At 39.7% G+C, this 22,464-nt stretch overlaps 1 protein-coding gene across 3 annotated transcripts in view; it reads left to right on the top strand.

The window, feature by feature from the left end:
• ntn1a (netrin 1a) overlaps nucleotides 1-22,464 on the top strand; it is a 176,487-nt gene that overhangs the window by 118,686 nt on the left and 35,337 nt on the right. For all 3 annotated transcript variants that reach the window (XM_069930266.1, XM_069930264.1, XM_069930265.1), the window contains 2 exons: nucleotides 6,608-6,757; nucleotides 9,198-9,251. In XM_069930266.1, coding sequence (XP_069786367.1) covers nucleotides 6,608-6,757; nucleotides 9,198-9,251 — 204 coding nt within the window. The remainder of the gene's footprint in view (nucleotides 1-6,607; nucleotides 6,758-9,197; nucleotides 9,252-22,464) is intronic.

The following is a 22,464-nucleotide window of genomic DNA, read 5'->3' as shown; positions in this document are numbered from 1 at the left end:
GGCTGGGAACAAATGTAATTCATGAAGTATGTTACCTTCTAAGTACGACAGAAATTACTTGAAAATATAGCAAGAAAATTGACTGAAAAGTATCAATTGACCCACTGTGAATTATTTCCTGCATGTGTTTATAACGGATCTCCAAAGCTCCTTGTTCACCATGAAGTCTCCTGTCAAAGACAAATCATCAGATTTATTGGAATACCCTACATCATTCCTGGAATTAAAACGTTTGGGTAAATTTTGACCCAGCATTTTAGGCTTACCATGATAATTAAGGCCCTTCTCTAAATCTTGAAGGCTTTTATTTCTCCCTGGTTCTTGCCAAGAAAACCAACAGATTACAAATGTTGACAAGGAAATGACAATGCAGCTCCCAGAAACCCGTCCAAATTTGTAAAACCGTGACTGAAATAGTATTTCCTCAGACTTCATTCATTGTTTTGACTCCTTGGTTGCTCTTGTTATTCCATGTTGAGTTAAATTACTTTCCACATTGTCTGAGGAAAGGGCTCTTATTTGGATGTCAGTTTTTGTTTTGTCTTTAGAAGCTAATGGACACAAATAGCAATGAGTTTGTAACCTTCATTCTTGATTCCTAAATGCTTTGTGAGCTGGATAGGTTCTCACCCCAGAGGGCCTTATGGGAATAAATCTCACAAAACTGATTGAATACATGGGTATTCAACCAAAAGTAGAACTACTAATTTTGCTCAATAATCTACTCCGAAACTCTTCATTTCAATATTATGCAAAACATCTCGGAGATATAAATACACTTCTAAAGTTCATCCTTTGTGCTTTGAAAGATCAAATGCAAGATAAATAGATGCTTGTCTTCCCATACGAGTTTGAAGGTACCCTTTTCAATATTGCTTGAACAATTCCAATTTATGCCAAAGGTTGCAATATCATTCACACTGCATCATACAAATAAAGAGGGACTAGCGATGTAGAACTTGATTCTATGCATGTTGATGAACGCAGTCGTCTGCTTTCCCTTTATTCAAGAGAGAAAATTATTTCTGAATCTGAAAACATACTGTTTTTTGTTGTAATTGTGTGAAAGGACAGGGATTGAGACCTGTATGGCATTTTGACATTTTCTAATCTCATTTTTATCACAAGTACCAAGTGGGTAAGGATGTTGTTAATGGAAGTTGGTGATGCTTAATGGTGCCATGTATCCCATTTTCTGTCAATACCACTTCAGCTATAACTGTTCCCACGTGGGAACATGTTGCTAGGGAATGGAGAGCAGCAGTAAAATTAGCCAATCAACAGCAATATTTCTGCACCCATTTTGATTATTTTTTTCTCTGCTCACTAATTGATCACTTGCCTTTCTGGCTGCTCAGAGCTTTGTCCTTCTCTTTAGATGAGGCACAATGCGATCTAGAATGTGCTGGGAGCATTTTCAGTGGGCAATCTCCTGGCTTCTTGAAGGGAGGAATAGCAGATGAAGCTGTGCCTCAATAATAGTGAACACAAGAATATTTCCTCATCTCTTTTGTCTGATCAGCTATTGCCCTTCGTGTCAACTTATCATTGAGACACTTTGACAAGTTGTTGAATATACGTGTGATATTGATCCAACTACCCTACCTACGTGACCTATGTAGGTCACGTCTCCAGAATGGAGGACCATCGCCTTCCCAAGATCGTGTTATCTGGCGAGCTCTCCACTGGCCATCGTGTCAGAGGTGCACCAAAGAAGAGGTACAAGGACTGCCTAAAGAAATCTCTTGGTGCCTGCCCCATTGACCACCGCCAGTGGGCTGATCTCGCCTCCAACCGTGCATCTTGGCGCCTCGCAGTTCGGCGGGCAGCAACCTCCTTTGAAGAAGACTGCAGAGCCCACCTCACTGACAAAAGACAAAGGAGGAAAAACCCAACACCCAACCCCAACCAACCAATTTTCCCCTGCAACCGCTGCAACCATGTCTGCCTGTCCCGCATTGGACTTGTCAGCCACAAACGAGCCTGCAGCTGACGTGGACATTTACCCCCTCCATAAATCTTCGTACGCGAAGCCAAGCCAAAGAAGATTGATCCAACATAGTTACAATACAAACCCATTGTGCATGTCGGTGTCAGAGCCTTTTATAATTTCACTCTCAATAAGTCCTCTTAAGCATGATTTAGTATTTCTCCCCAGAAAGCATCTGGAAGCTTTAAAGTCATTGATTTCTGTTTGGAGGTATGAAACCCTTGAGAATGAGGTGACCCTTGCAAGGCTCGTTCAGTTTATGTCATGCATGCCACCAGTGAAGGCATCAAAGACAGCTGATATGAAGGCATGCAAATGTTACCATTGTAGGAAATAGCACCGTCAAGAACATATTCTTGTCTTTGAAATTGGGGACATTTTTATGGCCATTTATCTGAGATAAAGCAATTCTAATGTCCGTCGTATAGGCTGATGTGATGCTTCATACCATTTTGGTGCCAATCTCTGGTAATAAACTTGAAGAGATAGTTTCTCCAAGATATTTGATGCATTAATGCAAATCATCTGAGGAAGAAGAGGGTACCAAACTTGAGGTCTGTATGGGGGGGGGGGGGGTTAAAGCATGGACTAAGTTCACATTTATTTTGGTCTGACTTTAAATAGATGACCTGACAAAACAGCATTTCTCTGGAGCACAGAGCACACACGATACGCAGTGCCCAATAATCATATATGTACATAATTTAAAATAAATAAATAAATATATAAATTTTTTGCAATGATTGCTCCAGGAGGTCAGCAGAATTGCAAAAATATGCATGGCGGATCCAAGCTGCAGGTTGTGAATTCCTCTAATTTATCTGCCAGGAACAAAACTTAGAAAGAGTTTGCTTGAGAATGAAACTTGTGCCAAGAAGGAGTAACATGAGAGTTGCATGAAATGGCCTACTAGCAGTTAATACTTGCAAAAATAGGGCCAGAATTGTAGTATAAACATAGGCTCTTTAATCCTGTCATTTACTGGGATGGTTGTCTGAAGAGAGAACATAAAATCATTGAGAACCCCTTCCACCCAGGACAAGGCATCTTTCAGCTGCACCCATTGGAGAAGAGACAGTAGGAGTATCAGAGCCAGCCCCACCAGGCTGAGGAACATCTTCTTTCCATGGGCAGTGTGAATTTTGAACGACCAATGGAACTGCTCACACTAACCTTCTGAGACTCTCATGTTCATGAAACAATATTTATTTGTATAGATGGCCTGCACATCTTTTCCTCTCCCCTCTTGGCCTTCCACGGGGACCACTCCCTTCGTGATTCCCTCGTGCCCTCATCCCTCCCCACCCATCACATCCCTGGCACCTTCCCCAGTGCCCGCAGGAAGTGCAACACTTGCGCCCACACCTCCTCCCTCACCACGGTATGGGGCCCCAAACAGGCCTTTCACGTGAAGCAACACTTCACTGTAAATCCACAGGACTGATTTACTGCATCCGGTGCTTTATTTGCGCCGTTCTGTACATTGGAGAGACTGGCACAGTTTGAGAGATCACTTCGCTGAGCACCTCCTCTCCATCTGCAACAACAGTGACCTCCCAGTAGCCAACCATTTCAAATCTGAATCACACTCCCAGACTCACATGTCTGTCCATTGTCTTCTGTACCATCCCATCCGTCCACCTGCAAATTGAAGGAACAACACCTTGTTTTCCATCTGGGTACTCTCCAGCCAGATGACATGAACATTGACTTTTCTGCTTTCCAATATACTTGCTCGCCTTTCATTTCCCTTCCCCCTTTCCTGTCTTTTCAGTTCTCCCCTTCCTCTCACCTACCCAGCCATCCATCCTCCCTTCATTGTTGCTGTCCCCTCCATCTTTTCTCCACTTTACCACACCGCCCCCCCCCCCCACCTGCTCTTTTGTTCAGACAGCTGCCAGTATTTTCTCATACCTCAATGAAGGTCTCAAGCCCAAAACGTTGGTTCTGTATCTTTACCGTTGCTAAATAAAGGACACTGTGTGACCTGCTGAGCTTCTCCAACATTGTGTTTTTACTTTAACCACAGAGTCTACAGATTTTTGGGATTTTGTCTAGCATATGTTTGGCTTTTTGTGTGTTATGTCTGATTGTGTGTCTGTGAGTTTTGCACTGAGGACTGAAGAACGCTGTTTCATTGGGTTGTGCAATCTGATGACGATAACCTTGTCTTGAAAATAATGGAGACAGAGCCAACTAGACATCTTTCATTGAATACAATCACTTGGTGTAGTGGCAGTTACACCAATGAAGCAATGGGCATACCACAAGACATACTAACATTCATATACATCACATGATTGAAGAGGAAAAGATTGCCAACATAAATTCTTTCCTGGCTCATGACTTTCTACTGTGTCATCTCTGATATCCTCCTTGATTTTCCACTTCAAGATCTGCAATGGCTTCCTCCTCAAAGGGATAAAATGTAAGTCTCTGCCAACTGTTATCATATTCTCTCAGCTGTTTTAGACTGTCTTTGTGCTTTTGGAATAAATGCATAAAAATAAGGCTAAACCTATGTCATTCCTGTGACCTAGAAAAACTTAGCAATTAGCATACAGAACATTCTAGGTTTTTTCACTCAATTGATAAAATGAAATCGCATTACCCACTCATGCATGAACAAGCATTTCTATTCTATAGATGTAAGAATGTGAATGAAAGAACATTTTCAGGTGAGCTATGAAAGCATACCTCAGTAATCTGTGGACATTGATGGGAAACTAATTAAGCAATTTAATGCTGTAGGAGGAGGAGATGGTTGGAAACTGCAAACTTATTTAGTACAATGGACTTTTGGAAGCTGTGTCTGCCTCTTCTACCTTGTCTAATTTGGTCCAATTAATAAACCTTTCACAGCAAAGTCAAGTGGCACTCTGGTAAATTGAACACATCCACGTTCTATCTGTTCTCATTTCCCAGCCCGAAAAGAGCAAGTGAAAAATCATGGATCTTTATATCTCACATAATATTCAAATAAAGGTAAAATGACTTGAATGAATGGCAGGGTTAACGAATGAATGGAAATCACATCCTCAACTATTGCGCAGCAAAGAAAATTAACTGTCTCGTCCATGAAGGCTCCACAATCCTTCATGATATGGGAGTCCGGTGGTCAGTTTTCCTAAGGGCTTTGGCTTAAATCAATGACCCATTCTCTGAATCATGGCAAAAGTGAAAAGGGAGAGAACATTTAGATACTAAGATAAATTTTAATTATTACATGCAGCAAAGTTTTCACAACATGTTTAGGTTCAGATCAATGATAAGAGCAGAATAAAGGATTTGCATTATTGATCTACTCAGCGTTCAACTGCAAGTCAAAATGCTACTGTAGTACAAAATCCTAATTCTCTAAGCAACCAAAAAAAATTGGAGGAAGACTAACACTATTGACTTAACAGCATCGTGCTCCCTTTCCCACAATCCTTTTATTACATTGCTTCCCCCATTTATCATTTTTATTGCAAGGTTGTAATTAAATAACAATTGATCATTTCAGCTGTTCTCATTAAGTAACTTTAAGCACAGATTACTGTCAAAAGCTTCCATTCATTAGTATTATTTTAAATGGAAAGTAATTTAAATGAAAAGCCCATATATTACAAAGTCTTTGACTACATTTTGATTATACTGTTTATTGCTATTAAATATAGGTTTATAATGCAAAGACTGTCAAGTTACTTGACCGTGAAAAAAGATCATACTGTCTCCTTCATCTTAGACAATTGTTTATTGCAAACCACTTCTGTTAATCAACAGCTGAATGTGTGTAGCAATGACTGAAAGGCAGTAAATACGTTTCTAGAAATAAGAAACCTCTAACTATTGTTCTATGTTAGATGGAAGATAATTTTACAATTAAGTATGTCTTAATTTCCTGAAGAGTGCAAACTTTGCTCTGCATTGTTTAATAGAAGCATGATTGCTGTTTTAAATGAATGGATAAAATTTTGTATTGAAATAACAGCAGAATCTGATATGTATTTATAAAACTATAGCACATTAATTTCCAAGTTATGATCCTGTTCTTTACAGGTTTCTTCACTTTAGTGGTAAAATGAAAGAATATTCTAATATTAAATGAAAGGTATTTTGGCCCAGTTGTATTTACATGGGGACATTTAAATACTCGTATCAACGCATAACTAGTGGGTTTCGTGACTCTTGTACATTAATGTAGCACTGGTGTCAGATCCAGTGCAGCACATTTTATTTCCATATCTTATCAAAATCCTACTTCTATTCAGAATTATTTAAACATTTTGTTGTAACTCACTTGCTTGTCTATGTTCTCGATGATTTTAAACTTGAATGTGGATGGCAAGTCAATCACAGATGAAATTATGTTTTGTCATTTTAATTACATTGAGTTTGTGCCAATGTTTTTAGAAACCTTGTTGCTGTTTAAACATTCCACAAATATTGTTCTCTCAAGGAAGAGATTGGGCATTTGGTATGATTTTAAAACCAAGGTCACAGGCAGCAATTGTCGATGTTGCAGCACTACCTCTGTGAATCTCTGTTCTTTAACCTTTATTTCCTCTGCAGCTCTATGGATTTTTGTAATATATTGGTTACCTTTCCTTACCCATTGTTGTATGTTCCACACAGCATGCGATTGCCATCCAGTGGGTGCTGCTGGTAAAACCTGTAACCAAACAACGGGTCAATGTCCCTGTAAAGATGGTGTGACGGGCATCACGTGCAACAGATGTGCAAAAGGTTATCAACAAAGCCGATCTCCCATTGCCCCTTGCATAAGTACGTGATTAATCTTTCTGTCCCTCTTAGTAGAAATAGTTTTATAGCAATGGTCTGAAATGAAATTTGATGACATCTGCCATTTGAATTCAGAGATATAAAGTCTTAAGTACACAAACATACTGGAGAAACTGAGAAGGTCCCATGGCGTATCTTGACGACAGGCCCAGGCCCAAAATGTTGGTTGTATATCTTTGGCCTAGTTGTATTTAGGACCTGACAAATGCTTCAGGACCTGCTGAGTTTCTCCAGCATTTCTGTGTATTAACTACATACTTTCTTGTTTCACTTCCTTGGATGGAACAGTCTTTAGTAGCCGATTGCTAAAGTGTTCCTAAAATACAATGATCTCAACTAGTTCACTGAAATTTTAGGGAACCACAATAATTGGGATCAAGTACTTGATTTTTTTTTTTGCAGCTTTGTCCTGACAATGAAATTTTTCCTGACCCTAAAAATATGCTTCATGCTCAAATATTACTTGGAAAGCTGACTCATGGCTCTTATTGCTGAATTAACCACAATTCTTTGGGGGGAGGGATGTTTCTGTCTGAAGTACAAAAGTTTGACACAACTGCGAAAATTTATCTGGTCAATAAAGAAAAGTTCTGTTTTTCAGACTCCTCATTCACTATCTTTGGTAGGAACATATTCTAGTCAATGTTAGAAACTTGCCACGTCCCACCGTCATTGTCAATGTGCGATTGGTTAGCAGCAAACAGATTTCCAACTTTATGGTACGAAAGAAATCTATAAATAGATGAGGAAATTCCCCCATCCAGAATGACACTGACTGCTCAGTGCTGAATGCCCTATTTGATGTGTAATGCTAAGCGACACAAAGAGGGAGAGTCAAGAGCTGAGCACATTAGGGTTAGGCCTTCCAAGCTGCCCACCTGAGCTCATCCCAATTGCCTGTATTTGGCCCATGTCCCTCTAAACCATTCCTCCGTGTCACTGTATCCACCTGCATTACTTCTTCTGGCATCTCTTCAGATATGCACCGCCTACTGTGGAAAAATTTAGCTTTTAAAGCTTTCTTCCCCCACTTTAAACCTGTGCCCTCTAGTTTTAGTCTCTTCTACTCTGGGAAAAAGACTGGCTATTGACCTTATGATTTTGTATATTTCTATAAGGTTACCCATCAGCTTGTATCACAGTAACACACTTGTGTATCTCTTTACACAATTTTATCTCATGAAGCTTTTTTGCATCAGAGTTGATAATGAAGTAGTAGCTTCAGCTGCAGTTGGGCCTTAATATTTGTAAAAATTTCCATTGTTCACCTAAGAAAGATGCTTAAGTGAACAGTTAGTGAGGACAAAATCCTCCTCCGATCAATGGGCATTAAAGTCACCATTCAAGCTTGCAATCAAAATCTGGCCTTTTGAATGAGTCACTCCAGTCTCTTACCCATCTCATGGAATCATCTTGCACATAAACCACTCCCTTCAAAGATAGATGAGAAAAATAGTTAGCTAAAAGGAAGTTTGAACTTAAAAAGTAAATAAATTCTACTTTAGATTTCAAATGCTCAAAATCCGAATGAAAACACAGCCTCTAAGCCAATTCCTTGTACAACCGAAAGGCACTCCCATTTCTTTCCCCTGCGATAAATTTATCCATGACTTAAAGTTGAAAATCCAATTTTGACTCTTGCTACAAGATAAAAAGAATAAAGTTTTATATTTTGATACAATTTTAAGTGAATCTGAACTGTTTTACATCCTAAAGTCATTTGGAGCATTACGATTTTACTTTATTCTGGAACATGACTATATCCAAATCACTTCTGCCAAAATATAAACATAAAGATAAAATAATTATGGTTAATTTAAATGAGCTTTAAAGCATTACAGGGTCAGACAATGGGGAGCATAATGTGTCACGTGTTTCTATAAGACTTGATTCTTCATTCTAGTTCTCGTTTTATTATTTGGGTGAATTACATCATGCAATTACCTACCATTTCTCTACTTGCTCTGGTAAACTATGCATCCCCGACAGGGTCAGATCCTGATCTCTTACTGACTTTAGATAATTGATATGACCCTATTCCTGATATTTTATCCTTGCTGTCTACTTGCCTTCAAGTGTACAAAAACTCACCTGAAACAAGAATCTCAGAGTTCAATCTCACTTCTTTTGAGATGCAAGTGATCTTTCATGCATGACCAAACCCATTGCTGACTTTCTGCCAGAAAGGTGTCGGTTTGAAAGAATCAAGTCTTGCTGGGAGATAAATTTTCCTATTTGTTGCTTCAGCCGTGATTCCTGTGAATGGAGACTGTAAATAAGTAACAATTCCCATATGCTCTGCTGAATTGTGGATAAGTTCAATGACGACCGACACAAATACATTTTATATTTTCAATTTCAGTGCTTCCTTTGATAAATATATTAATGTTTCACTCCTGTTGCCTGCCTTTCTCTCCCACAGAAATTCCAGTTGTCCCACCCACTACTGCCGCAAGTAGCACAGAGGGATCTGCCGGTAAGACCATTCATATTAATATTACCTTTCCCACACATGGGGTCAAATCAAGCTGGACTTTGCCTGTTGCCCACAATTTCTAGGCTGGAGAACTTAGTCTATCGATGTATATCTGGACCACAGGTGGCAGGCTAAATGAGCTGAGATCTCCTTTGCGATTTAGAAGGCATTTAGACAAGGTACAGTAAGACCTCAACAGAGAGTAGGTCTGAGTTGGCAATATTGCTGGGACCCTACCCCGAAATATTCAACACTTAGTCTCTGATGTTCAGAAATTTTAAAAATAGAAGAACTAAACTTGTGTATCCTTCCTGCCAAATTCATGAGGCCAGGATTCCCTGTTTTAAATGAATGGGTTCAGCACTCCGATTCCACCTTTTTATTCACCAATTCTTTTGGCAAAGGATGGGAGAGGCAAATTTCCTCTTGTATCAGAGCACAATTGAGCTCTCCCACTGGACTCTCTGTATGGAGTCCAGTGACAGATGCTAAGGATGCAGGGACATGTGGTGCTTTCAAAAATGAGATCTATTCATCTTTGTTGGCAAGGTTATCAAGGCTTATGGAGCTAAGGAAGGTGAAAGCAGATAAGTCACCACAGATCAGCCGCAATCAAATTGAATGTCTGAGCAGGCATGAGTAGCTGAATGTTGCTGTGTTAAATCTAGCATCGAAAGAACTGGTAAATTCAGGGAATGAATGTTAGCCTGCCTTTTGTTAATCTAAATGAAAAAAAATCTCCATGGCTTGATCCAATGTGCAATTTCCCTTGCCCAAATTTTCCTTTTTGATCTCAAACAACTAAAAATCTACCTCTTTTATTAAAACATTTCTCCTTAACTGAAGGCATAAGGAAAGTATTATAAGTGGCCCTAAAACACAGTCAGTTATGATGTAATGTACTTTACAGCTGGATAGTAGAAACCATTAATGATGGGCGATGTCAGCACATTTTGTTTCTAAGAGTAAGATAAAGCAATCGCTATTTCACAGATTTCATGTTTCTTTTTTTGGGCAATGTCCTTGCAAAGAGCAACAATTTACAGCCTTTTGGTACCTTAGTAAAATCTGCTAAATAATATGACTGAATAATACTATTTCAACTATATAAGGTCAGATTGTGTTGACACAGAACTAAGCTACAGTTTTCAGTTGCACTGGAGGTTGAATGTTCAGTGAATAAAATGTCACATGTTATTATTTTCCATTATCACACTGAAAAAGGCTTCCCAGTATGGAACAAAAAAAAAGGGCACAATTTTTCTCCCACCTGGAAATCCTTCTCACCAGATAATGGACATGTGAAACAGACATGGACTACTCAACCCGAGAATGAAAATACTGAATAACAGATGTTGGCAGAGAGCAAAGTTACAAGTTAGTCCTCCGAGGTGCAGAGTGGGATTGCTACAAAACAGCAGTATTCCCCCTTGACGTTCACGGACACACTGTCACTCATTCTCACTCTCTCTCTCTCCATTGCTTTCTTTCTTGACAATTATGATTCTTAATCTCTCTGAAATGCTCTAACTGCACAACATCCCTGTATTGGACAAGAACAGAAGAAAGAAGATTGGGAGCAATAGTTGAGAGGGTAATTTAACATCTAACATATAGAGGTTTTTTCAAGGCCAGCTAGTTGGAGTTCAGTCAGGGCATTGATGAATCCTGCAAGGATGAAATATACAAATGGCAAGGTTTGAGAATTTTGGATGAGAAGATTTTGCAAATTTGTAATGAAATGTAAAGGTTATAAAGCGTAAATCAGGCAAGGACCTTGAGAATTATAAAGTACTCAAGAAAGAACTTAAACAAGGAATTTGAGGGGAAATAGGGACCATGAAATGTCCTTGGCAAGTGGGATTAAGAAACACCCCAAGGCATTTGATATGTATACTAGGAGCAATAAGATAGCCGGGGGTAGGGTAGACCCACTCAAGGTCAAAGAACAGAGTTTATAAATGGAGCCAGAAGGAATTAGATGAGTTCCTTAGTGAAGACTTTACATTGTATTCACCAAGGAAAAAGACATGGATGATGGTGAGATCAGAGAGATGTGTTATTCTAGGGCATGTTCATATTAAGAAGGATATGGTGTCTGGTCTTGAAAAAAAATAAGGTCGATAATTCTCCAGAGCCTGATAGAATCTATTCCAGGTTACTGAGTGAGGCTAGGGAGAAGATGGCTGAGGACTCAGGAGACTGATAAACAACCGATATTTTTCCTTTGTTAAGAAGGGCAACACCGATAATACAGAAAATTATAAACCATTGAGTTTTACATTAGTGGTAAGGAAATTACCACCGTGTGCAATATTAGAACATCTTCATGTCATGTTAATCATTGTGCTACAGAGACATTTGGTAAATAATAACCTTACATACAAGCAATTGGGCTTATGTACTAATATTTAGTTATTTCTAGGTTTATTATGTAGCATAACATAACATAACAATTTACAGCATGGAAACAGGCCATTAGGCCCTTCTAGTCCGCACCGAACCAAACACCCCTCTCTAGTCCCACCTCCCTGCACAATGCCCATCACCCTCCATCTTCTTCTCATCCATAGACCTGTCCAACCTTTTCTTAAATAATGTGTGGCAAAAATCTTAATCAGCATTTACATCGATGACAGCACACGCTTTTGATAAGTGAGGCAAGGGTTAACATGAATGAGGGTACAATTTCATATCTTTCATTCAAGCACATGCTACTGGTAAATGAAAATTCCCTCTCACACCATATAAAACACTGCAGTATTTATTATGTAATTACTAGTTGAATTCGTATGCTATGAAACAGCTAATCTCAGTAGAAACAGTGAGTGATTCTCACGGTCCCTTCTCATAATATCCAGAGGGTGTTGCAAGCCTCAGCAGACTTTGCAACCAGATACTGAACATTAGAAACAGACGTTGACTACTCAAAGAACTATTTAGAAAAAAGTCATATTATTTGCATTTGCAGGAACCTTTTCCCTTCTCTATAAACCTACACTCAGTATGATCCTTGTTTCCAATGAGTCATGAAAATCATTTTGAAAAGGGTTGCCTGTTATCCTTGCATTCAAAATAGATTCTGTACACTGGGTGGCTTGAATCTAACAAGCTGTGTTGTGGCTTTGAGGAAGATATCGTGGAGAATCCTTCACGCCTATAGTTACTGTTAGAAGTTCATTATCATTCCATATATCCTTTGCAATGAGAAGCACCTGTGATTCTAACCGACTGGCCCACTAAAACTGGTGCTGATTAGGCCAACCAATGCGGTGTCAATCACCCGAATAGTTCTCATAAATTTCACTGTCACAAAGCTACACATCACCCCCAAAATTCTTCCATCTGGAACAGAGTTAATGAACAGGGAATTGTTGCACGTTTCCCATTTCCACTCCAGTACCAGGAACTCTAGCCAGGAACTCTAGCCTCACAGGAGGTTTTACACATAAGAACAAACACCAGATCACTCACCAAAGGATGGACTTTTAATAATTTACATCATACACAACCATTGTTGCCCCCACCACATTATCATTGTCTCTTGACAATTAAGATTCTCTGTGAGAACCTTCAAAATATAGATCACTCTCCATACCTCGAGCGCCACCACTTACTTCACCAGCACCTGCTGCATAACATCAGCTGACAGAGGATTAGAGTGTTTGAAGTTGAGACCTTAGACCTGACACCAAGAAGACAGCAGTAATCTCCATCCACTTGCACACTTCAGAATGATGGACCACCTACAGCAGACATTCCAGAGCACTGGAAAAACATCACCAAGGAGGCCTTTGACTGGCTGGATAAATGAACAATGACAGTATCCTCTCCCAGGATTGAGCATTGAGTCTGCAGGTGAATCAACCCCATACAGCAATTGAAATGCTTGATTTCAGACTCTCAAACCAAGTACTCCACTCTGAGTTTCATCAAAGAAAGATTTCCAGGAGATTAGGGGAAAAAAAACACTCAAGTTATTCTTCAATGTTCCGTGAAAAAGTACAGCCTGTTCAGCAACTCGTAGAAATCCTTGCCCTTTTATCATTCAAAATGAATACGTGCCTTTTGGAATGACGAGTACCTTGAATCTCTGCACTGGGAATGCATGAAGGCCGGTCACATGCAGCAAAAGCAATGCACAATATCCCAAACTACCCTGTTGAGCGCACCATCTGTCGAATCTGTGGCAGTCTGCAGATTCCACGTAGGATCGTGGTCATTACAGAACCCTGAGAACTGGAGTAGGAGCAAGGAATGAAGAAAGAATCAGAAACCAAGTCATAGAACTCAATTCGACCCATTGTGATCTGTGCTTGACAAAAGAAAAGTATTTTTGAGAATAACTTCACTTCCCCGCTCTTGGCTATATAGGTTAAAACACACCAAGTACCCACCCAGACACATTTAAAGGTTTAATGGCCTAGATCAGAGAAAAACAAATCTACGTTGCAGATAGGCTACAGACCAAAAAAAAACTATTCATTTATCATTTCTGTTATTCTACAATTCCCAACATTAAAGCCCTAATTTAGGCTTGGATCTCAAAATTGAACTAGATGTCATTGCACTAAAAGAGCAATTATTTCAGTCAAGGCTTCATTCAATTCTGAGACCGTAAATGCCCATGTAGAAAATCAGATAAAGATTAATTTAACAGCCTTAAGAAACCAAGAGAGATTTAGAAAGGACTTTACAATACATGCACGTGCATGCACATTATATAAACATTGGAAATGTGTCACAAACTTACATTCCACTTAAAATTCATCTTAAATTATGGATAGGGTGAAAGACAATGCAATTATTTATAATTTCTTGGAGAAATTGTTACTCTGCGTTTAAAACTCATTTACTAAATTTATTTCCTCAACCCCAGTTTCTAGGGATACTGTATCTCCACACTCACTTTCAGCCATCAACTGCATGCAGACTGATTTACTCATATTTTGAGGCCCAAGGCCATAGTAATCTTGAATTACAAGCATGAATTTGGACAAACAGATGTCACACCGTGACTCTGGCTGGCACATGCAATGTGCAATATTACATGATTGTTGCTGTGTAACTTCCATATCGCACACAGTTCTCCCACACATGAAGTTTGGATAATGCATGGTTTTAGAAGAGCAAGACTCATCTTGATTGATCCTCAATAGGAGTAGTCTGACAAATGTTTATTCCTAAACCAATAAACCATTCTCAAATCTATCTTTTTAGCTTTTTGTAGAACAGCATCCTACACCTCGATCTCTCATCTTCTGCAGATCCAATTAGCTTACAAGGTTGAGACTTTCAAAAGTTCCGTAGAACTAGTCGTTTCTCTAAGTTATTTAAAACCCACCTTTGATCATAATTTCTCATTAGTTTCATATTGCGTTAAGAAGACCAATGTTCTCCTTTCTAGAAATGTTCTCTGCTCTGAGAGCCAGCTAAACTCAATTGTTTTCACAATAGATGGGATGGGTAGTGATGATGTTGGTGTCATGTTTTTTTAAGAATGATATTTTCTAATCCGCTCTACCTACTTGGAGGGTGGATGTTTTAGTTGTAGTTGGCGATGCTTGAAGAGGATCATGATAAATGGTTCTTATTTTAATCCCCTGGCACATTAAGTGGCATATCATATGTATATAGATTAGACAATGACTCAATAAATTGAGATGAAGGTTCCCGACCTGAAACGTCGATGGACTATTTCTCACCATGACCTGCTGAATTCCTCCAGATTCTCTTTGTTCACGCAAGATTTCAGCAATTGCAGGTTTTGTGTTTCTGTTGGAGACCAGAAGCCCACATATTGGATGAGATGGTCAGGAATTAGATTGTACTTCACAGCTTTCCACAGATCCAGTCGTACCAGCAGACCCATCTTTTCCATATGCTCCTGCCCCACCAAACCAGTATCCGTTTGCCTCAACTCGGTTTTATCCCATAGGTTCCAGTCCCTCCCCACCTACAAATGTGAAACTTCACACACCATCCATCACTTGAACAACTTCCAGTTTCCTGGACTCGACTGTCTCATCTTTACCATGGACATCCAATCACTATACACCTTCATTCTCCATATCAAAGGCTTCAAAGCCATTCAATTCACTCTTGACAGGAGACTCAACCAGTTCCCCCCTCCACTACCACTTTCCACTGGTTGATAGAACTTGTCCCAGCCCTCAATAACTTCTCCTTTGACTCATCCCACTTTCTTCAAGTCAAAGGAGTACCCATGGTTTCCCAAATGAACTCCAGTTATGCCTGACATTTTGATGGCTATGTTGGAGCAGTCCATACTACAAGCCAACACAGGCAAGGCCCCTCAACTCTTCCTTCACAACTACTTTTGTGCTGCCAACTTCCACCCCAACCTCAAATTCACTTAGTCCACCTCAAGCAACACTCACCCCTTTTTTGATCGCTCTGTCTCCATCTCGGGAGACAACAGACATCTTATACAAACCACCAACTCCCACAGCTACCTCAAATACCCCTCTTCACACCTCTATACCCTGTCCCCTGTAAGGATTCCATTCCTTTCTCTTAATTCTTCTGTCTCCATTGCATCTGCTCCCAGGATGAGATCTTCATTACCAGATCATCAGAAATGTCCTCCTTCTTGAAATAAAATTGCTTCCCCTGTACCATCATCAACTCAGCGCATCTGCCCTGGCCTTCTCTGCACCCCACCCCCCACACAAGGACAGAATTCCCCTTGTCCTCACCTACCACCGCACCAACCTCCACATCTGCCACCTACTACATCATTCTACCACCAGACATCTTCCCTGCCCTTTTCCTCTCCACTTCCTGCAGGGACCACTCCCTCCATGTCTCCCCATCCACTACTCACTTCTCACCAATCACCCTTTTGGCACCTACCTCTGATCGTAGGAGGTGCTCTACTTGTATCCACACCTTCTCCCTCACTACCAATCAGGCCCCCAAACAGTCCCTTGAAGTGAAGCAATACTTCTCTTGTGAATCTGACGTTCCCAGTGTGGACTCCTTTACATTAGAGAGAATGATCGCAGGCTGGGAGATCCCTTCGTTGAACACCTCAGCTCTGTCCGTCACAATAGCATGAATATTCCAGTGGCCACCCATTTCAATTTTTAGCCCCATTCCCTTACTGACATATCTGACCATGGTCACATGCACTGCTAGAGTGATGCCACCCACAAATTGGAGGAACAACACCTCATCTTGGAACTTGTATTCTGTCCATACACCTTTCATCTAGATAGCATTGACACCGACCTCCAGTTTCCATTAGCCCCCCCCTCCCACCCCATGTTCCCCATGTCTCCTTCCCTCTGGTTGTCTCTCTCTCTCTCTCTCTCTCTCTCTCTCTCTCTCTCTCTTCCCTCTCCCTCTGACTCCACCTGATATTTACTCATTCGAAATGTTGATTATATATCTTTACCTCCTATGGACGCAGTGAGACCTGCTGATTTTCTCCAGCATTTCTGTGTTTTTACTACAATCACAATGTCTGCAGACTTTTGTGTTCCCTTCCACATCTACCTGCCAGTGAATGGGAACTGAAATCTCAAGGTTTGGGAGCATGGATGAAAGAGCCCAAAATATATAACGTAGAGAACCATATACAGAAGCTTTTTTGTTTGACGTAGTCAATTTAGAATAGACCTCAAGAATTTTATGGCAAAACATTTAAGAGAAAATCTCAGAGGTAAGAAAGAAAGTAACATCTGGGGATTCATTCATCTCAAGAGCAAAGATTCTATGTGTGAATTGCCTACATTAGAACACAAAGTGAATTACAAACCAAATCCAAAAGCCAAATGTTCCACTATTTTCTTTTCTTCCTAATTTAGTCCATGCTATGCCACATTGAACTAAAACAAATACAGTAAATCCCATGTTATCCAGCAGCTATGGGGATTGGGAGATGCCGGATAAGTGTATTTTCTGGTTGCTTAAGGCTTACTCCTAATGAAACTGAACTAATACACCTGTGTAAAAAGAAAAACAATTTAAAAGACAAAAGTTCAATACTACTTACACTGAATAAACTTCACTTGCATGAATAATTAAGCTTTAAATAATTTTACTTTCATTTCAGTCACATTCTTTTAAAATATTTAATAGTCATCGCATCTGCATGTTCCTCCCCCTCCACAGAGCTGCCCGAAAGATAACATTATAAATAATTAACACCACCCCCCCCCCCCCCCCCCCACACACCCTCCCTTCCCAATGTGTACAGATAAAGCCTCTGACTGGGGCAATTCTAACTAAGCAGGGATAAGGAGACACTTTAAGAGAATCACCCCAATGGGGAGTGGCATCAGCCAGCTCTTCATCCTGGGTGACGCCATTTTATTCAAATACAACTTTATTCAAACAGCTGCTATGAGCAAAGCCCAACTAAGGCCCTCTGCTAGCTGAATATTTGCTCCCAGCTTACCAAAATTTTGTGTATCTTCAGAGAACATTTACTTTTACCACTTTAACACATATTTTTACCTATTATTTTATTCTTATTTATTTTCATTTTTAAAATGTTTTTTTTTTGCTGGTTGCTTGAATTCTGGATACCGGGATTTTACTGTAGCAGGATGCAAGCACCATTTTTTCCACACGGTGAGGTGAACATAACTGACTGGACGTCCTGACTCCAAACTTTGACTATCCATTTCTCTCCAAAGGATGCTGCCTCTCCCACAGAATCCCTCCAGACTTCTTGTTCATGCACCTCTAGTCTGAATTTGTAAGTTTCATTGCCTTTTTCCTTCCCTCTGAGAAGTATTGATTCCTTTCCTTGCTTAAATTTACTTCTGAGACATGAATGCATAGAAGACCAAAATTGTATTTTATAGATCACTACAGAGAAATGTGGGAATTACATTTATTTCTGCTTTAAATGTGAACAAATATATTTTGGGTCTTAAAATACTTTTGGTTTTGGTTAAAGGTAACTGATTAACTAACTGTTCAGAACAAACAACAATACAGCTCAGAACAGGCCCTTTGGCCCACAATGTTTTGCTGTCCTATATAAACCAACTCCACATCAATCAAATCTTTTCCTCCCTCACAGGCCATAACTCTCCATTTTTCTTACATCCTTTTAAATGTCCCTGCTGTATCTGCCTCCACCACAATCCCTGACAATTAATTTCAGACACCTTGTGATAAAGAAACTACCTCTGACAACTGCTCTAAGTTTCCCTCCATTACCCTGAAATGGATGATCTCAGATATTAGCTCTCCTCTCGCGCTCCATCGTTCTGAAGAGAAAAGCCCTAGCTCATTCAACCTTTTCTCATAACACCTTTTCCAATCCATGCAGCACCTGGTAAATCTCATCTGCACCCTCCCTAAAGCTTCCACATCCTTCATATAATGGGGCAACGAGAATTGAACGCAATAAATGTTTGCACAAGAGTCACAGAAACAGTGCAACATTTTTGGAAACATTAGTTTCCTGATCATGTCATTTGGGCTATCATGTATCAGTTCTGAATTAGGTCTCAAAACTGTTCTAGTCCTTTCAGGCTAATTTTATGACCCACTTATTCAAAGGAGATTTGAGATATTGGAGAAGTTGCACGTGAGTGTGATCAAGGTGCAATCTATCCCTTTAGCCCTTAGTTATGATGACATGGTTTAAGATTCAGAGCTATTTATATTGGAAGAAAATAGACTTCGGGCAATATAATTGAGGTTATTAAAATGATGAAGTGATTGGACTGGGGAGTATGCGTTCAAGAACTTTGGGCAAGCATTTAGGTCAGATGCCAGGAAAGAGTTATTTTTGTGGAAAGTCATCACCCTCTGGAACAGTTTACTGAACTATGTGCTGGTTAAGAAGTTGCTTCAGTCCTTTGAAGAGGAACTTAACAAATTCCTCAGAGAAGAGCACATTTCAGTTTTTTGAGGGCTAGCTTGCGGCTTTCAGTAAAGCTACTCCAGTCACCTAGTGCCACGTGTTAAGAAAATGGGAGGTGGAGAGGAATGTTGCACCTTTTCTCAAATCAACAGAAGGATTATTTCCACAATTTTTGTTCTGATTGCCCCAGGGAAGTATTTTTAGACACTGACACACCAAATTTGCATTGAACTTGTTTCAAAATGACTTTAATCACTATGTCAGTCTTCTTTCGAGTTTCTTTTCTAGGTTTGGTGGGTGAAATCAGATGTGTTATATTGGAATAGTTAAAACTAGGAATAAACGTGATTCACTTGCTCTTGTGTCCTTAAAGTGGAGAGCACAAAGTGTCTGGTTTCCATTTTTATCAACAATGAGTCTATTGACTTCAGATGAGCTATTAGGTTAAGTATGACACAACTTAATCAAGTCTCTTCATCCTGGGACTTGATCCAAACCATTAAACTTGCTTATTGTCAATAGAGCAAAAGAAAACTTGTCTCAACTCCATATTTTTCACGAATTCAGATGCAGATGTGTTATAGCAGATGATTTCAATATTTTGCTCACGTACTTTGAATGGTATTTACTTTTAAACTGTTTAATATTCCTCCAATATCCTCATGTTATAGACTGAAAGAACTTGTATTTGAATTGCACCTTTCACAGCCTCGTGATGTCTCCAAATGTTTTTGTTTTACTCTGCTTGTGCATCACTGCCAAGGAATTACCTTCTCCTAAACCCTAAAGTTGGGCAGCAAGTTCAGGCTTGAATTTACACCGAACTCCTGATCTTTTTATGATGGGAAAATAGAGGCTGGATTCCCCTAGCATGGGGTTAATTTCCATGAAAAGTTAACAGTGCGGATTATCCTGACTTTTCAGAATAAAGTATGCCTCTTTGGTTTTAGAAGATCATTGGTACCTGATTAGCTTGCCAAGGAGGCTGAGCTAATGGTGCATTTGGCCACAGAGGGGAGAAATCTGGCACAAGAGGCCATCTTTTAACGATCTCCAGTTTGCTATTAAAGGAAAAGTAATGTGCAAATTGCCGACCCTGTGCTAACGTGCGGCAAAGTTGCTCCCTCCTTGTGCTGAGGGATGGGAGATTCACCCAAGGAGATTGGCTTGATTTGTGATTCTTACTTTCAAATCGGTACATTTGTTTTGGCCTCGAACTAACATTGGAAAATCATCAATGTGAGTAGTGTTTGAATTTTCTGCTGCTAATAAGCCTTCAAAAAATTGGAGCAAGAAATTTTCGTGATGCTCATTTCCTTGAAAGCAAAAATACGATCTGAATTTATTAAATGTCTGCAGTTATCTTGCATTTCCTTGGGGTCAACATGTTTGAGGAAGTCTGAGGCTAGTTACTCCAGGAAAAAGCAGATCCAAACTCATGAATCCACAATGTCATTCCTGTCTGTCTGTGGTGGGATGACTAAATATCCACAGCAACATTTTCCTGAGCCTGATTAACAGATACTCTGCAATTGCATTGCCCTCAAAATTTTACCTGCTTTTCTGCAAAACACACAAAAAAAATCTCTATTGCCTTAACTTCCCATATGAACTTGAATGTAAACAATATGAGGGTAGGAAAGGAGCATTTTCAATGGTTAAGTGGAAAGGTAAAAGTTCTCTGCTTAATACATTGTATCACTCATTTGGGCTTCATTTCTGACAATAGAAACAGAAATATCCAAGCTTTATATACAGTACTTACTATACACAACTTGCTACAATGATAACATCTTTTATTTATATAGATCCACACAGGGGATATCCCAAGGCAATTCACAGCAAACAAAATGTAACACAAATTCACATGGAATTTATTAATGGAGAAAACAAAAGCTTGGTCAAATGAGGGTTTAAAGCCACAACTTAAAGAAATAAAAATAAGCCAATAGATAGTTTTTGGGAAGGAATTGCAGAGAACAGGACCCGGCCAAATGAAGGGAAGCTTATATCAGAATGAAGATTCGTTGTCTTGAGCATGCCATGAAATTGTTTTGTGGCAGCATCACAGGGCAAACATTTATATAAACCACTTTAAACAATAAATAAAAATAGTGCAAGAAAAAGAAAAAAAGACAAATAAGCCAGTGTCTTTGGTTCATTGATTATTCAGGAATCTGATGGTGGAGGGGAAGAAGCCGTCCTTGTGCCGCTGGGTGTTCATCTTCAGGGTCCTGCACCTTCTTCCTGATGGTAGCAGAGTGAAGAGGGCATGGCCTGGATGGTGAGGATAGAGGCTGATTTTTTTTAAGACACCGCCTCATTGTAGATGTCCTCAATGGAGTGAAGTCTGGTGCCCGTGATGTCGCAAGACAAGGCAAAACTCTTCTTATCTTGTGTCAAACCAGGCAGTGATGCAACCAGCCAGAATGCCCTCCAGGGTACACCTGTAGAAGTTTTTCTCGAGTCTTTGGTGACATACCGAAACTCCTCACAAACTATAGCCCCTGGCGAGCTTTTTTCATGATTGTATTGATATCGAGGCTCGGGTAAAGAGGTTGACACTCAGGTATTTGAAGTTCTTGACCGTCTTCACTGCTGACCCTTCGACCCTTTCTCCTGATTTCCTCCTGAAGCAGTAAATATTCAAAATTTTGGACAGTCAAGCATAGCAAACCTGAGAGGTTATAAGGCTAGAGGAGATAGCACAGGGACGGTCCAAGACACAAGGAGTTGAAAACAAAGCAAGAAATTCAAAATAAATGTTTTATTTAACTGGAGTTAAATAAATAGATCAGAAACATAGATAATGATGAATCGGATAGTACGAGTTGTGGTAAACACAGAAATGCAGGGAAAAGACAAAGGACACTGATGAGGTGTGCACAGGAAGAGTCAAGTCTTGGGGTAATAAAAATATTGAGTGGAGTTTCAGCAGTTGACAAGCTAAGACGTGGATGTAATTAGGCATTGTCAAGAGGTAGAAGTAGCTTACGTTGTGGTTATGTAGCCAAAAGTTCATCTTGAACTCATCTGCAGCACTGCAGTTGCAAAGAATCATGTTAATCAGACACTTGTAAAGGAGAGAAATGGTGTCAGTAACTGGAGAATTGAGTTTCTGACAAGATCTGAAAGTAATGGCCAAGTTTCTGGCTGTCCATTACTGGCTTGGTCAATGCTGAGACCATTGGAGGAGTTAAAGGAATTGTAGGGAAGCTGGGTGCTGCCTGTGCCATGTAGAAATGGACACGGTATGAACTAAGTATTCTAATATGTACAAAAAAAAACTTACCTTTCCAATGTGAATATATAAAATGGCAATAATATTTAACCTCATTCTGTGGTAATAATAGGGTCTTGCAT

Source organism: Narcine bancroftii, chromosome 3, assembly GCF_036971445.1.
Source record: "Narcine bancroftii isolate sNarBan1 chromosome 3, sNarBan1.hap1, whole genome shotgun sequence".
Taxonomy (NCBI): domain Eukaryota; kingdom Metazoa; phylum Chordata; class Chondrichthyes; order Torpediniformes; family Narcinidae; genus Narcine; species Narcine bancroftii.
The sequence above is the reverse complement of the archived record's forward strand: the minus strand, read 5'-3'. Positions and strand labels throughout refer to the sequence as shown.